The sequence below is a fragment of the Teleopsis dalmanni genome, chromosome 1, assembly GCF_002237135.1.
Source record: "Teleopsis dalmanni isolate 2A chromosome 1, ASM223713v2, whole genome shotgun sequence".
NCBI classification, from domain to species: Eukaryota; Metazoa; Arthropoda; class Insecta; order Diptera; family Diopsidae; genus Teleopsis; species Teleopsis dalmanni.
In genome coordinates, this window is record NC_051846.1 from 190,247,861 (window position 1) to 190,265,224 (window position 17,364).

The 17,364-nt window shown below is 25.0% G+C and overlaps 1 protein-coding gene across 1 annotated transcript in view; it reads left to right on the forward strand.

Annotated features, from left to right (window-relative positions):
• The window catches only part of LOC119670887, a gene marked incomplete at its 3' end in the record, with an annotated part of 48,188 nt that overhangs the window by 16,094 nt on the left and 14,730 nt on the right, over nucleotides 1-17,364 (forward strand). Inside the window, 4 exon segments of the mRNA XM_038081322.1 lie at nucleotides 216-428; nucleotides 521-719; nucleotides 1,940-2,667; nucleotides 16,278-16,431. Of these exon segments, the coding sequence (XP_037937250.1) occupies nucleotides 216-428; nucleotides 521-719; nucleotides 1,940-2,667; nucleotides 16,278-16,431 (1,294 nt within the window).

Here is a 17,364-nt window from a genome sequence, read left to right on the forward strand (position 1 = left end):
TAATACTCTATATATTGCAATATACGGTTTATTGTTTTACATATAACTTTTTTATTATTATAAAAATTAAATTACTAAGTACTTTAAAGAAAATAAACAATATTTAACGCATACTTAATTGTTAATACTTCCTTCATTTACTTTAATGAAAAGCTTTAAGTGTAGTAAAAATGTTAAGATGATTTTCTCTGTATTCTTTACAAATTTTCCAAAAGATTGGTTTCCGGGTTGGTTACAGCATGGTCAGTACAACAGACAACCGAACGATGACGGTCTCAGCAGTCAGGATTGCATTGAATTGCGTCGTTATTTCCGTACACCGCCTGGCATACAAACGAATCGTAGTCCGTTGACAAGTACTTTTATGTGGAATGACCGAGATTGTAGTGCAGAGAATTTTCTTATATGTGAACGTGCCATGAGTGATGGTAAGTTAAATATTAAAACAATTACGAAATGAGAATTTAATTTAATTCGTATCTTACAATTTTCTTTAATATCTGTAATTGTTTTCCTTAAGAATCGATACGTCGAAGTTGGATAAATGATTGTAATAAAACTGTTTCACTAACAAAGGAACATCCGCGTGCTTCCATATGGAGCCCTTCATTTCCACGTCAATATCCAGACAATGCCAATTGTTATACGACAATAACAGCACCGACAGGATATCGCATTGTTATTGAATTTGAGGAGCTAGTAATTGAAAATGAACCTGGGTAAGTTGAATTTTTTATTAAATAAGTACTTTGGAATTCTTAAGGAATTGCAAAAATAATGTTTTTGTTGATAGAAATATCAAGTTAAAAAAATATAAAAATATATAAACTATGTCAAGGAAATAATGGCAATATATTTTACAAACTTAATATGTTTAAAATTAAGATAAAACATTATGTGACTTTATAATTTTTTCTATTATAAAATATAAAGTAAAAAAATTAAATTTTTTTTTAATAACTAGATAATAACAAAAATTTATGATTCAATAGAATTAAAAAAAAAAAACTACGTATGACAGAAAAAATATTTTTAAAGTTATAACTACTTTAAGACATCCTGCTAGGTCAATAATATCTTGGTAGAAGTATCAGAAACAGAAATTTAGCACTACTGAATACTTTTATTTAAAAAGAATAACACCAAAGAAACAATTAGTATCTTATGGGTCATAACAATAGGTTAAGAAGTCAACTTAATAATTTATATTTATAAATTTAAACAACAACAATAGGTTAGGTTAGGTTATACCAGCGATCCCTGGGGGACCCACTTAGGTTTATTGACCCATTATGTTACCGTATATAGAGGAAAAACTCAGAATTTAAAACCACCTAGAATCTTTGACGAAGCCTAAAATACTATTTAGTATCAGGTCTTGTAATATTTATAATAAATTTAAGGTATAAGTAATTGAGTTAAGCATGATTACATAAAAATATTAACATTTAAAACAAATTAGTATACAGCAACTAATAGCCTCTTCACACGGCAATACTTAATAGCGATCCCGTAAACAAGATAAAGTCTATATCACATCAAATTTTTTTACTAATTCTAATAGGTAAATAGAAGTTTAAACGACACATGCGATAGTCAAGAAGAAACTCTATCAGAAATATAAAAAGTAGTATCGCCAAAAAGCACAAAAAGAGAATTCAAACATAAGGTATTAAAAACCCACTTTCATAAATCAGTTTGAACATAACAAACACTAAGACAATATAACAACACGATCCAGATCATCAGTTAATAAAGATAAATAAAAATAAATAAAAATAATTTTAGTTTGTTATTGACAATCTTCACTCGTATCAGTGTTTCAGTTGGTAGTTAAAAAATATTAATTTATTATATACTAAAAGATTTTTTTAAATTATTAAATTAACTTAGCAAAAATATTAATAAATTCAAATTCTTTTTCTTTTCTACTATTTAGTTGCACTTACGACTATTTGGAAATAACAGAACCAACACATTTGGAGTCAGTAAAAACAACAAAATCTTCCAAACATAAAAATTTTAATAATAATATAAATAATAACATTAACACTAATAAAACCTTTCGAAAGCGAAGTTCTTATGAAAATCCTAGTTTAAGATCTTATACATCTACGTCTACTTTTAATACTAATTCTAACACTAATTTTAGTACCAACAACTATTATAATAATAATAATTACTATGATAATATAAATAATAATAATAATAACAATAATAATAATAATAATTTCTATGATAATTTAAATAATGATAATAATTTTAATTATGTATATAATAATAATGATGAAAATTATGCGAATTCGAATTCGTTTAATATTAATGATAATTATTTATATTCGAACAATTACAATAACTATAATCTCGCTCAAACAAACTATCAAAAGCTTTTACATATATTTTCAAGTCTTTATAAGCCTCACACGAATTTTTTAATACAAACTCCCGATTATCCAAGAGGCAATCCCTATTATCATCACAGCAATCACCATATACGCAGTAGTGGCAACGATGCCGAAATGTTGCCAAAACGTTTGTGTGGTGATTGGAGTTCAAAGCTAAAACTACTACGTCATGTCACTGCTGGTTCATATCTTGGCTTGCATTTCGTCTCCGACTACTCCCACCATTTTGGCGGTTACAAAGCTAAGACATATATGGAAAATAGTGAGTATTAGATTTGATATATTTTCATAATTACATATATATACCATATATATTTATATGCTCTACATAAGCATAACAAAATTTATTTGATGATATCATACTGTCATACATCGACGTTTTTATGTACATATACAGTTATATTTTTAAATATATATGCTTCACTTATATTTATTATCACAGAATATACTTTAATACATACTACTAACTGCACTTGAAATCTTTATATATTTTTAATCTACTGCTTTTTTTATATACTAAACAATTTTGCATGCTTAACAATTTATTTTACTATAAAATAATATTTTTTATAAATTTTTGGAACATTAAAACAAATTTGAAAAGTTTATTCTATATTAATAATTCTATATATGTTCAAACAAATTTTTTTAATAGACGTTTTTTTAATATATACAAAACTACTAGTATCACCAAATTTTTTGTAGAAAAGAAGAGATATACCACTTAAATAAAAAAAAATTATTTTTATAATAAAGTCGAGACAGACATAATATGTTTTTATAATACAGTAATTCTTATCCTTAAGAAATATAATCAAACTCAACAAATTTTTAGATTGATTAATTTTTTTATAGCTTTTATATATTCATTATTGTTGCTATTAGTTTGTTTTTATTTATACATATATTTATATATAAAATCTTCAAATCCCATAATACTAAGCATACTATATTATATATATATATATGATAAACATGCTACAGTGATATTTAATATGTAGTTTAAACTGTTGCATGGTATAGCCTTATTGTCTCTCACAAAATAACTTGAAACTTATTACTTCAAGTAAGTATGCTTATAGTATTTACTATACCGACTCTCAGTATCAAAATCTATGACCGAATAGCTTAAGACCATATTTTCTACTACATTAGAAGTTATCGGTAATATATTCAATATTCATATTCGTATGAAATGAGAAAAAAAACAGTTTAACCAACCTTAGTTGTTTCTTTTGGGGTAACGATATGCACTTAGAAATCGTTAAAATCTCTTACATTGTATACAAACTGCCGATACTAGCTGGCAGTTACTTACAATGTATATAATACCACGATTAACCTAACCCTAATACAATACGATCAAGTACTGAGAACGAATAGGTTAATTGTAGTGCTTTTATGTCATTTTAATACTATTTGCTGAAGTTGTGAAAACTTAGATAAAAAAGAAACTCATTTTCACTGCGGTTTCCTAGTTTTGACAAGAAATGGTTCTAAAGTTTCATTCCTTAGTATTTTCTTGACAATTTGCAGTTTTACTTCTTGGTGAAAAAAAGACCTGTTAAATTGCATAAAATCAACAGCCCAAATATAACCTTATATATTAGGGTTCAGCTGCTGTTTAGCTACTTCTACTAATCGACTAACCAACCATTCATTGTCTAGATAAATCTTACTAGTATAAAAATATGATGTAGAGAAGACTTAGTTAATTGTGTTTACCATTAACTTCTTTCATGCATATTACATATAATATAGTATCTTTCTTCTAATAATTACCATCTAACATTACTTATATAAATAAAATATTAATACCCTAAAAATGAAATATTCAACATTAAAAAAAAATTTAATATATTTTTTATTTTTATATATTTTATTATTAAAATAAATTTCTTTAACATTAAAGTTAAACCATATTTTTCTTTAAATAATACTTTTAATCCATGACCAAAACTACATGTCAGCAATATAAAATGAATAAATAATTCACCTTTTGCAAAAGATATTGTATTAAATTTATCAAATAAATTTATTTTTTATGTTAATTACAACGAATTTCTGCCATTGTATTCAATTAATATTTATAAATCAATTTGTTTTTACAATATTCAATTAAAGATAAATCAAATTTGCCCTCATTGTTCATCCATACATGACTTCATCCATATTTTTTGTTTTATAGTGGAATTCGGAACAGCATAAAAACAAAATAATAAATAAAATATGTGAAGGTAAATACCAAAAACTAGAAAAATCGACTTTTTATTAAAACAAAAAATAAAAATGAACCTTAAAATAAACAATGAATATTGCAAAATTTCAGGACTCTAACAATGCAGAAATGCATCGAACATTTGTGCAATATGCAACTTTTTATTCATACATGCAAAATACTCCGATAAGGGAAATATGGCATTTTCATTATTGTTTGCTTAAAATTGTATTTTTTGCTTAAACATTTTAATATTATTTTATACTGGCTTACGATATTTTTTCATATTACTTAGTCCTTTTAAAAATATATTTTTCTCATACCTTTTTATTCCGTTTTTGAATTTATAAAATATGCGTGCAAATTGTTATTTTATCATAAATAAAATATTTAATTAAGTAAAACAATAACGACATCAGGAGAAATAAATTTTATCATAAAACTGATGTAAAGGATATACGAGTAATTAAATTGGATATATTTTTCTACTTTATTCAATTGAATAAATGTTTTTTATGCATATCAGAGAAAAAGCAGTAAATATAATTTGGTTTTTTTCTACGAAGTGGATGAATAAACAGAACCCATTTTTCTTTTCATATCTAAATAAAAATATCTATCTTAATTCTCACAATGCAGTATTGCAAATATGCTTAGTTCCAAAATTCATGTTAATTTTTAGAGCTTCAGTAGCACTTATTATGTAAATTTAGACACATTACTAAATTAATTCCGCAGATTAAAACTGATGTTTATAACACTTTTTTCACAATTTAATAAATTTTTACGATTAAAATATTAATCACTACTGAGGTGTTTAAAAAGATTATTTAATCATACTCCAAATCTGTCTTCGCTCTATTTTTTATTTTAGGGTTTTGATTATATACATACATTTTTAACTTTTGAAATTCATCTAGTATGGCCTCAAGCAAAAAATTTTCCAATAAGTTCAATCCTCAAAAATTAAGCTAGAGTATGTCTAGAACTTTTAAAATCTAAAAATTAGTTATGATTTTATTAATCATGTTTACGGTATCAAATATTAATAGATCCTGTGAGAAACAAAGGGCCACGTTAAAATATTTGATAGGTTATATATTTTTTATTTTGTCAAGCTTAAGGTAAGACTCATAATACTTTTATAATAATTTAAATATAAAATTTAATAATTAATCAGTCGTTATTATTATTATACATATATTATTATAATACTATTTGTAATTCATTTTCTATCAATTTAATATAACTATTTAATACAACTACCCATGATCTAATAATTTTTCAGATACAAATTTTATTTATAAATTATGTTTAAATACTTTTTATTTTAATATATATATAATTTACTTACAAATTTTATTTAATTAATCAAACAAACTTCTCACTATTTTTAAGTAATGTTTTTTAATTGAATTTTAATGTAACAATACTGCCACAATATTTGCATGATATATACATTACAGATCTAGTTATTACAAATATTCTCATTTTTTTCATGTTAGACTTTATATAAAAATTTTAATATTTTTGTTTAATATTTCACACTTTTGTATGAAATATGTGGACTTTAAACTTACTCATGGTATAAATTAAAAAAAAAGTAAATCGTTATAGTACATTTTTGTCTACTACACAAATCTCATTTTCGAAAGCATAAATTCATAAATGTGCAGCTATATATCTTAACTATGTCCATTTAACATACGAGGGTAGCAAGCTATGTTTTTTGACTCAATCCATTTCTATGAAGTTCCTATTAGTTAAGGTCTTGTTGCCATAAGGAATGTTTTTTTATGGCTGGTACTTTTTAAGCTATATGAATAAACAAACTGGAAGAGAAGTAAATCAAGGTGTCGACTACAATTTGCTATTTTATGAAAACTGTTAATTTTTCAACCATACCTTATTGAATTTATAGCTGTCATGGAATGGTTTAATAATATTAATCAACCAAAAATACATATAATAATAATTATTACAAATGATGTTGAAATTTAATACACTACTTTTCATTGATCTATAAATTGGTCTAAACAAACACTATATCATTCTATTATAGCATAACTTTTACTTCTATATTAATTAGTATATATTTACGTCGGATCAGGTCTTTAAAGACATATACTAACTTATATATAAAGGAAAAAAATAAAATAAAGTGTTTCCCACCAACTCAACTCTCTTTCAAATATAGTTATCATATGTTTGCTAACAATATTATTTAGGTTAGGTTGTCACATTGTCTCATTGATTCTTCAAAAAGTTTGTGATAGTATTGCTTACCAAATAAACTATCTTCAAACATGGCTTTTATTTATTTCTTGACAATATTGGTCCTTACCAACCTTTTTATGTGGTAACCTTTCACCACATAATCGATATATCGATTATTTTAGGAGATGATATATGTGTTTACAATACCAATTGTAAGGCTGAACTCTATTTGAAGATCCTAGCGATATTAATTACGAACTAAGTTCATTGAGTAGTATTTACCTATTAGTGAGTTAGTTCCTAAAAAGGCCCTACGTAATTTAAATTAAATGATGTTATTTTATATAGTTTTTGAAATTTAAATATATTAAATTTTTTTTGTGACTTAATTATAAAAAAAAAAAAATTTTAATATAATATTTTGATAAGTAATTTAAAGTTACAAACTTGTTATACATATCCAACTCAATGCTCCCCAGAGTTCCACTAAGGACAAAGAACATTGTTCATTATCAACTATTAAGGTTGAGTTTGAAAAAGTTTCTTCTTCAAATTTTTATTCAGATGTGTGGTAACAAAATAATTCAAATGAGCTACATAAACACAAGATATAAGTCTGCCGCCACAAATATCTACTAGCTAGTTAGTTCTATACTCGAAATATTTTATTTGTTTATAAAATATTGTTTCAATTTTTTTCTCTACACTATCGCCAGAGTTGTTTAATCGGTCCCCAACCCAACATTTTTCTTATTAATTTTAATCTAAAGTACATGCTTTGGTACGTATATTTCTTATTTAATTTTTTTCTTTAAACGAGTATAATTAATTTCGATATATAGGACATAGCTTAAGCTGTTTTTTGAAATAAATGACTCACTAAGTTTGAGGAGACAGTAAACAAGATGTCAGATATTATTTAAATTCCTGACAAACGTGAGCGGAATGATTCAGTAATCCTTCCCTTTTCAACAAAAGTAATACTGGCCCTTATTAGCATTTTTATTAGGACGCATTAAGAATATATTTAGTTAAAAATAAAATTATATAAAAATGTTTTAAAAGATGTAGAAGTGGTAATTCTTTTATTGTGCTTATTTTATTTAAATTAAAAAATTAAACTATTTCTTCTCACTTTTATTCACTTCGTTTGTCGTTTAACTAAATCGTCTGTTGATTTTATCTCACTTATATCATATATATAAAAGACTTAAATTATTATATTGTAGTTAGGTTTCGAAAGCCATCGAAAGCTACATTTGAGTCTTAATATCACCTCTTAGGAATTCAAAATGGACAAATTTCATTTGACAGTAAAGGTCAAATGTTGACACTTCACAAAACAAACAAAACACAGACATTAGACACAGCAAGTTTAGTATATAGATATATATAAGTCCAAAAATTGGAAACAAGTGAGAAGAGGAAAGGAAATTATGTTTGCTAGGTAGTCATTACTGACTAAGAGTAAATATTCTATGCAATGGATTTTTTTAACCACGATTTATACGATTATGTCGATGAGGTTGTCTAAATCAGGGATGTCCAAATCATGACCTATGGGCCACATGCGGAACGGGGCTAATATTTGTGCACACAGCCCGTGAATATTTATAATCTACCACAACAAATTTTCTTTTGGTGTGCTGGTAAAACTGCATTATTTTATTTTTATGGTATAGTTACCAAATATATGAAATTAAATTGATAAATTAATAAAACTAAATGTAAAATTATAACCGTGTTTTTGTTGAAAACAACTAATAACGTATGTATTTGTTTCTGCGTCCCTCCAATGTGCACAGTGATTTGTATTTACCCGCGATCGCATTCAGTCTGGGCAACGTTGGTCTAGATAAAGCTTGCAGTTCATATTATTAAATAGGTCGCTGAAAAATTGAGCTGCGTGAAAAATATCAGATAGACTTATAAGGTCTTTGGTGCAAATATAGATTGTTTCCAACATTTTTTCCATTTTGGCATAAAAATATGAACCACACAAATTACATACTGTAATAGAAACGCATAAAAATAACTTCATTTCATTAAATGTTCACTTTCTATTGATAAACAGCTACCCTCGTATATTTGATTTAATTTTTCTTTTTAATGCAACTATAAAAAACGCTTAAACCAATAATCGTACTACTAAAACTATTACAACTAATAACACCAAAACTTCTGCTACAACTATTACTCAACTTCTACTACTACTACTACTACTACTACTACTACTGTACTTCAACAACTACTACTGTGTATGTATATATGTATGTATTACTATTTGTATTTCTACTACAATTACAACAACTGCCACGTAACTGCAACAACAAAATCCATCCAGGAAGTCCTCCGTTGCGTGGTAAGTTTTGTAAGTTTTTTTTTTCCTTCTGCAAAAATTATATTTTTATTTTTATATCTTAATTTTATGCAAGTCTTATATAGTGTAAAACAGTGCAATTAATGGTGTATTTTTGTGTAGTGTGTTGTTTACTGATAAATTGCACTTTTAACACTTTACACTTTCACACATTTATCTTTTTAATTTCGAATTACAGATACAATGAAAACATTGCTTCTAGTACAATTTTTGTAGTAGAAATAAAATTACTAAATATTATTAGGTACATCTACCTTATTATATGTACTAAATTTTTGTAATAATAAATGTATTAGATTACTTAAATAATATTATTATATATGTAGTATTAAAATAAATACTACATTGTAGTATATTTATGTATTAACCACCTTGAGGATTATAATATTTTTTAGTTTTGTAATTTATTTATTTATGTTAGTGTTTGCTATGGAGTTTTTACAATTTTTTATGTTTTTTTTTGTTATTTATTTTATTTTAATTTTTGTTTTTGTATTTGTATGAATTTTTGAATTTCAATCCTTTTTCAATTGCTTGCGTGTACATATTTTAGATAAGAAGAAACTTTTCTTTTACTTTGCATAAAGTTTGGCATGAATTGCATAATTTACTAACTATATTATTTGCACTTAGCATTTGTAATGTAAAACACATAGAAAAAATTGACAATAGAAGTTGCTGGCATAACTACAACTACTCCTTACAGACATTACTTGCACAATATAAAGTATATGTCAAGGTAGCTTAAATTTAACAAAGTTTTAAGATATCTATGTTCTGATAGCAAATTCGTGCAAGTTAACTGAATGCATAGCAAGACAACTTATATTTTAATATAAAAATTGGTATTTATAAAATCTCTTGTGTTACATATCTGGATTCCCTTTGGCAAACTAATTTCACAGCATATTTACGCTTCATGCATTTTAATCTCAAAAAGTTTTGAACATTTAAATGCCAAGTGTTTAAGCACTTAGGAATTGCCTTTAGGAAAAGCTAATATAACAATTTTGTTTACAATGTGATAATATATATAAAAAATATTTGTTTTCAGAAATTTTTACTCAATATAAATTTGAGTTATCAAATATTTTAACAAATTTTTAAAAATCGAAAACATAAATATATATATTTGGTCTAAAATGAATTAATAATTTTGTTTTTGATGTTAACATTTATTTGGCAATAACAAAATTTTAAATGTTTCATACAAATATATATATTTTTTTATTTAATAATAAATAATGCTAAAAATATTTTTTTATTAGTCTAATATATATTAATAATTACGTTTTTAAAGCCAGCTTATTTTAAGCTATAAATAAATAAATTAAATATATTCCATACTAATACATAAATTTTTCTATTTCACATAAAATGCTAAAAATATTATTTAAGGGTATGAAAATAATTACCAACTGTTTTTAATTACATAAATAATTAACATTTTAATTAATTAATTGATTATAGTCTATAATGAATTAACATTTTAGTTTTTGAGATTAGCATTTATTTTGCAATAAAAAAAATCCTAAATGTTTAATACGAATATATATATTTTTTTATTTAAAAATAAATAATGCTAACAATAATTTTTTATTCGTCTAATATTAATTAATAATTCAGTTTCTAAAACTATAAATAAATAAATTAAATATTTTTCATACAAAAACATAAATTTTTCAAATTCACATAAAATACTGAAAGTATTATTCATGAGTCTGAAAATAATTAGTGACTGTTTTAAATATTTAAATAAATTATTACAATTATTAGTACTTATTTAGTAAAAATTAAATAAATTAAATATTTTTATACAAATACGTATTACAAATATTTTTTCAATCAAAAATTAAATATCAAAAATAAAATTTATGGGCATAAAATCAATTCATAATTAATGTTTTTGAACTTCGCATTTATTTAACAGTAAATAATTGAATTAAATATTTTTAAAGCTTCCTTTATTTTCAAACTAATTTAAATTCACAAATATTTAACACCTATCATTCACATTTGTTATGCAAATAAAAATTATTTTAAATCAACTTAAAATTTAATTGAAAATAGTTTATACGTGTTTTGTGTAAATACACAAACAATTTTATAAAAACAATAAACCAAATGCTTAAACATAAATTACAAGCAATTTTATGTAAATTTTTAATTACTTAATTATTTGTAGTAATAATGTAATTATTATAAAAAATTCATAAAATAAATATTTTTATGACGGAACTGGGCCACACTGCGTATGAGTAATATTTTTTTAATGGTCAGTTTGTAATGTAAATCCCTGAAGGCCAGCATAAAAACGAATTAAATTATTGAGAAATGTAAACAATTAATTTGAATAAAAGAAATTAATAACATCAATTTTATTTGTTAAATACCAATGAATTTACTAAAAATATTTTTTTTTTGCATTCGTGTAATTTAAATTTTTGAACTTACATATCTACACTAAGAAGCGTCCTCTTATAAAGTTATTTATAAATTAATAGGAAGTAATAATAATCTGTTTAATTTACAGATTAGTTTATTAAAAAGCCACTGTACCGGAAGACTATTTATAATAGTTAATTAGTAATAAAATCACTACAAATTAAAGCAGATTACAGATAATAATAGCATGAGGTTATGTTCTTTAAGCTATGTATAGTAGCACAATTATTGTTTGGGTTAATGCTAGACCTTTGTTTAGATTTGGCTAAATTTAATATCTTTTGCGCTAGAATATCTGTCTTGAATAAAGCAGCTTGGTGTACAATTATAATAAAAAATAATAATTATTATTAAAAACATCTAATGCACATTTTTTAACACCATAAATAATAGCTAATCATCAGATACGCACTAGTGTCTTACTTCAAACAAAATAAAATTTTGACAGTATAGGACAATATTCTGTTATTATTACTCAAATATAATCCATATAATCCACGTTTAAGCAGAACAATACATTTGCATAAGGAAAATATATCATACAGAAACATCCACAGTGCATTCAAACTGTTATTTGATTTTATAAATTTAATTTATAATTAATTTAATTTATTTATAAATTTAAGAAATTTATCTATATTCTCAAATCTGATTTAAAGACAATACAATTATTTGAAAATTAAGTAAAATTAAGTCTATTAAAAGAAATAGAAAAATTTATAAATAAGTCATGAAAACATATTACAATGGAAAACTATTAAAGGACAGATTATAGATAATGCATCAATGATACGTAACTATAGAAAACTTATAAATAGGGCATGAAAATATAGAACAATAGAAAGCCATTAAAAGCCAGATTGATGGAAATTCATAAGAATATTAAGTAAATAATAAAATAAAATCTAATTAACCTCACATTTTCTTTGACCAGCAATGATAATTAATGTAATGTAAAGAATATTTAACAAAACTTTTAAACTACTAACTAAGACACAAATAGTCTATGGTAAGAACAATAAAATTAGTTTTTGAAAAGGCACTTTAATCCCCATCCAATTAAGATATATTTAAGATATATTAGTCCTACCTATTTAACATTATTGCTCTTTGATTGAACAAATACCTTTAAATAAATGTTAAGCATAGTTAATCTGAGGGAAATCCTTATATTTCGTTAAAATTAAATTTTTCTCAAATATTCAATGAAAACTATCTCACATAAAGTGCATAAATTATTTTTAACATTAATATCTATAATTGCGTAAATAAATTATAACGAAAACTGCTACAATGCTCACATGAATCGTTTCTGCAATTACGTTAATTTGAATAAATTATTATAAGTAATTAAATTTTCAATTGAAAACTCAATTAAATTTAAGTTTAATAAAAATTAACGAATGAATTCATGAATAAAAATAAACATTTGTGTATATATAGAAATATTGTGTGTATCGCAAGTTATAATAACAATGATAATTAAAGATAGTTAAGGTTAAAAGATTTAAATTACAAAATTTTTAAATGAGTTGAAGTTGTTAAAGCTTATCATTATACAAAAAAAAAATTATTTCGTTATAATTTTTAAATAAATTATTGAACTGGATTAAAGTAAAATAATTCAACTTGAAAAATAAATGTTGTAGGTAGTATTTCTGAATTAAATTAATTATATACTGACATGAAATGTTGAAATCGTATAGATTTAAAGCTTATAGAATTACGTTAAAGTTAATAGAATTCGAAAATTGCAACAAATATTTAAACGAAATAATAATAATCATTGACGGAAATTTTTAATACACTTTTATATTAGAAATATCTCATCGAGGTACAATCGAACCTTCATTAGAAAAACTAACCGCTTTCCGATCAATTAGAGTTACTTGCAAACTTACTACGGTTGCACTGCTTTGCTCTAAATTCCCTTTTTCCTATTTAACAATATATCTATTAATATATCTACAAATATAACACTGCTATGAACCTGAAATGGAGCTGATTTTCTTAACATTTGTAGCGGCATGATAAAATCAAAAGTGCTTAAAGCCATATATAAAATCAGCACATAAAATCAGTAATTGCAAATATAAATATCTAATTCCAGTCATAAGTATTTCTATATGCTGGACAATTCCTATATTGTAATTTATATGTAAGGTGTATAGCTTAAAAGGTGTAAATACCTTGTTCAGATAAATTATTGAAAGAGCATGTCATTTAAAATATTATTTATCGGTAATTATGTTATTTGCCCATCTTTATGCCAGCAAAATATGAGGTGCTAATCGAAAGGGCAAAGTCTGGCCTACATGACTGGTAAGGTCATGTAGCTTTTTGTACACTATTATTGTGGAACAGTTTTTAACCGGTACAATAACATTCGATGAGGTGTGTTAACATGATAGAAAATAACGGATGTATGTTTGGTTGCATATTTCGTTCCACTTGTGGACATAGTTTTTTGCAAACGAATCAATTTTTATCTCCACGGCCATATTTTACTAGCCCATAATGAATGAGACCATTTTAATTTATTCAAAAATATAATAATTATTTTGGTTTGGCTGGGGATTATGGTGATAGATCCACTTTTCTTTATTAAATCAATTTTTTATTTCTTTAACTAATTGATGTAATAAATACTTTTTTGTAGCATTCAAACAGCATTTCAGATGCACAATATGAGGTCTTTTGAGTTCAACTTATTTGGTATCCTAATACCTTCATTTTGAATGAGTATCAATTATTTCACACACTTGTAACTTCTTACGTGGTTCCATAAATTTTTCTAATATTTGACACGAATATTACTCGATTACGCAAAACTGTGTGTGGTTTATATAGTAAATTACTAGTAGTGAAATGTATTTTGTCACACTAACTCTAAAATAAAATTGCTATGTGACTATTTTCTACTACAAGTAAATAATAAATTTTTTCAGCAGCCATATCAAAAGATACACTACCCTATTACTTCAAATGTAGAATCTCCGACTTAATACAAAGAAGTAAATCCAAAGTTTCTAAAATAATATCTCTTCTCACAGAATACTGGAGTAAAGGACAGCATTTAGCCAGTCTCAGACTGCCCGAAGCACCTGTTGTGTCTATGTCAAGAGTTGTGCAGAATCAGGTTTAAGCTTCAATGCACTTGACGATATTTCCAACATAAGTATTCTAAACTCTAAGACACTCTTTAAGGCTAGTTCTAGTTCTTTTATCCTTCTGCCAACAATTACGAGGATTGAGGAATCAAAAAAGCTTTTTTAACTATTTAAGGAGGATATGATTCTTCTTCCACTTAACGTACCTACCTACCTTCCCACTCTAAAATGCTCCATGCATAAAAAAACATTCATTTAACAATTTTTTTATTTTGAAATATAAGTAAATTTTTATAAGAGAATATTTACAGCTCTTCCCTTACAATCCCTTAAGTGAAAGATTAGTTTAAAACATTAAAAAATATTTTCTTTGCTAAAGTGAAGCCTTGTTATCAACATTTATACATCAAAAGCAAACCTTTTCTCCAGAAAAAAATTACAAAAGGAAACTATTTGTAATAAAATTATATACAATATAAGAATGCTTCTCTTCTTCTGAAGTAGCACAAAATATTAAAAATGTTGAATTTTTAAAAACAAAATTTAACTTGTAAGTTAATACAAATTTTTATACAGAATTTCCTCATTATTTTCACTCTAAAAACAAACTTTTTATATATTCACAACACCAAAGAGTACGTCAAGGCCTAAAGGCAACCACCAGCAAAAGCAACATCAACACCAACGAAAATTAATTTCTTCATTTAACAACACAAACAAAACCAAGTACACGCACACACACACACACACAGACACACATTTTCACTTACTTACTCACACTTTAAAAAAATTTATTAAACAATTTGTATATATTTTTTTAATATAAATGATGTCAAATATACGCCGTTGTCCTTCCTTTTTAATTATAAATATTTATTGTTTAATGGTTGCTATGTGCAAACACCGCGACTTTCTTGTAGATTTAGGCATTAAGCAAACACTGTTGGTTGTTGTTGCTATTTTCCTGCTTCCTGCTGCCATTGCTTTTTATACCTGTTTACATTTGTTCGTTAATAAAAAATTTACCTCACGGTATACCCAACGGAATACAGCCTCACATATTTATACAAAAAACAAAAAAAAAACACTCATACGCACTATAGTCCGCACTTAAGCGGCGTATTTATGTATCCTCTTTGTTAATGAAGCTTTTAATTATTTATATTAAATGTGCGCTGCCGTTTATTGCTACATTTTTCGACGTAGCTTTAAATGTTGTCATTTTTTATGTGAAAATAATTACAAAGCAATTAAAATACGCTAATTAAATTAAATGTTTTATTAATGTTTGTTGTTTATGCACAAAAGTAATTTATTCAAGTGAATATTAATTTTGAATTGTCTTAATTAAAATCTGATAATTTTTGTATATAATATTTTTGTTTTAATTTAACAAATAAAATTATTAATAATATATTTTTAGGAATGCCAAATTTTGGGTTTTAGATAATAAATAATATTGTTTTTATAATTAATAAACCAAATTATTTAATTTATTTCAGCTGCTTCTGAATGCGGTAATGAACGTTTAAAGCCTTACAATGGTTCTTGTTACCTTTTTGTTTCATATCCAGAAGTCGACTGGTTCACTGCACAACAAGTTTGTCATGGTTTGGGTGCAAAATTGTCCTCAGTGTCAACTTCGGATGAACACAGGTATTAATGATTAAATGCTTGAAAATATGTATTTTAAAATATTTTAAATTAAATTAAACAAAATTAACGCAGTAATAAATTTTCAAAAGTCAGTAGTAGAAATAAATAAAACTCATTTAGTATAGAGTAAACACCTTTCACTGAAATTTAAAATTTTTATTAATGTTGTGCAGCCTTGGCTACTTTTGGATAAACACGATTAGTCATCGCTTCTAATTTGACAGATACGAGTTCTAAGCCTGGCACTTACAGTCCAAATTATATACGGACCATAAACTAATTAAGAAATTCGGTTATTTTCTAAGACCACTTATAATGAGTACTTGGCAATACGTTGTATGGTCAGCCAAATTTCAATAAAATCAAATAAACTTTTGTGTTTGTCCTTTCTTTCTTTTTCTTTATCATTATAAGAAAGCGTAGCTTTTTCGACAACACTAATGAAAACTTTAAAAATTTTATTTTATTATGTTGAAGCTATTTGAGCCAGTGCAATTGAGCAGTTGTACTGTTTATTAACTCGAGGTATCTTCAAAACTTCTATTTACGCCTTAACTGGATTAATGTTTATCACTTCATCAGACTAAGCAATAATTGACCTTAGATCTGCACACCTGTATAAAGTCTGTCAGGTTTCGCAGTTTATATTTATAAAGTTAAGTAAAGATGCAATGATTATGCTTAATACTTTTAAAAAAAATTTATTTTTCTTTTCTTACGCATAACAAAATGTTATACGTTCAGAAATTTAAGCTCCACTTTATACCGTATCGTCATATATATGAAATCATATTCAATAAATGTCCATTGTATATTCTTAATGAACCAATTCAATTAACTTCAAATGAAATAATTATTTAGCTCAATGCAACATTTCAATTTATTTACTAATCCAACTAAGTACACAAGCAAATATGTAAATAAATATCAAGG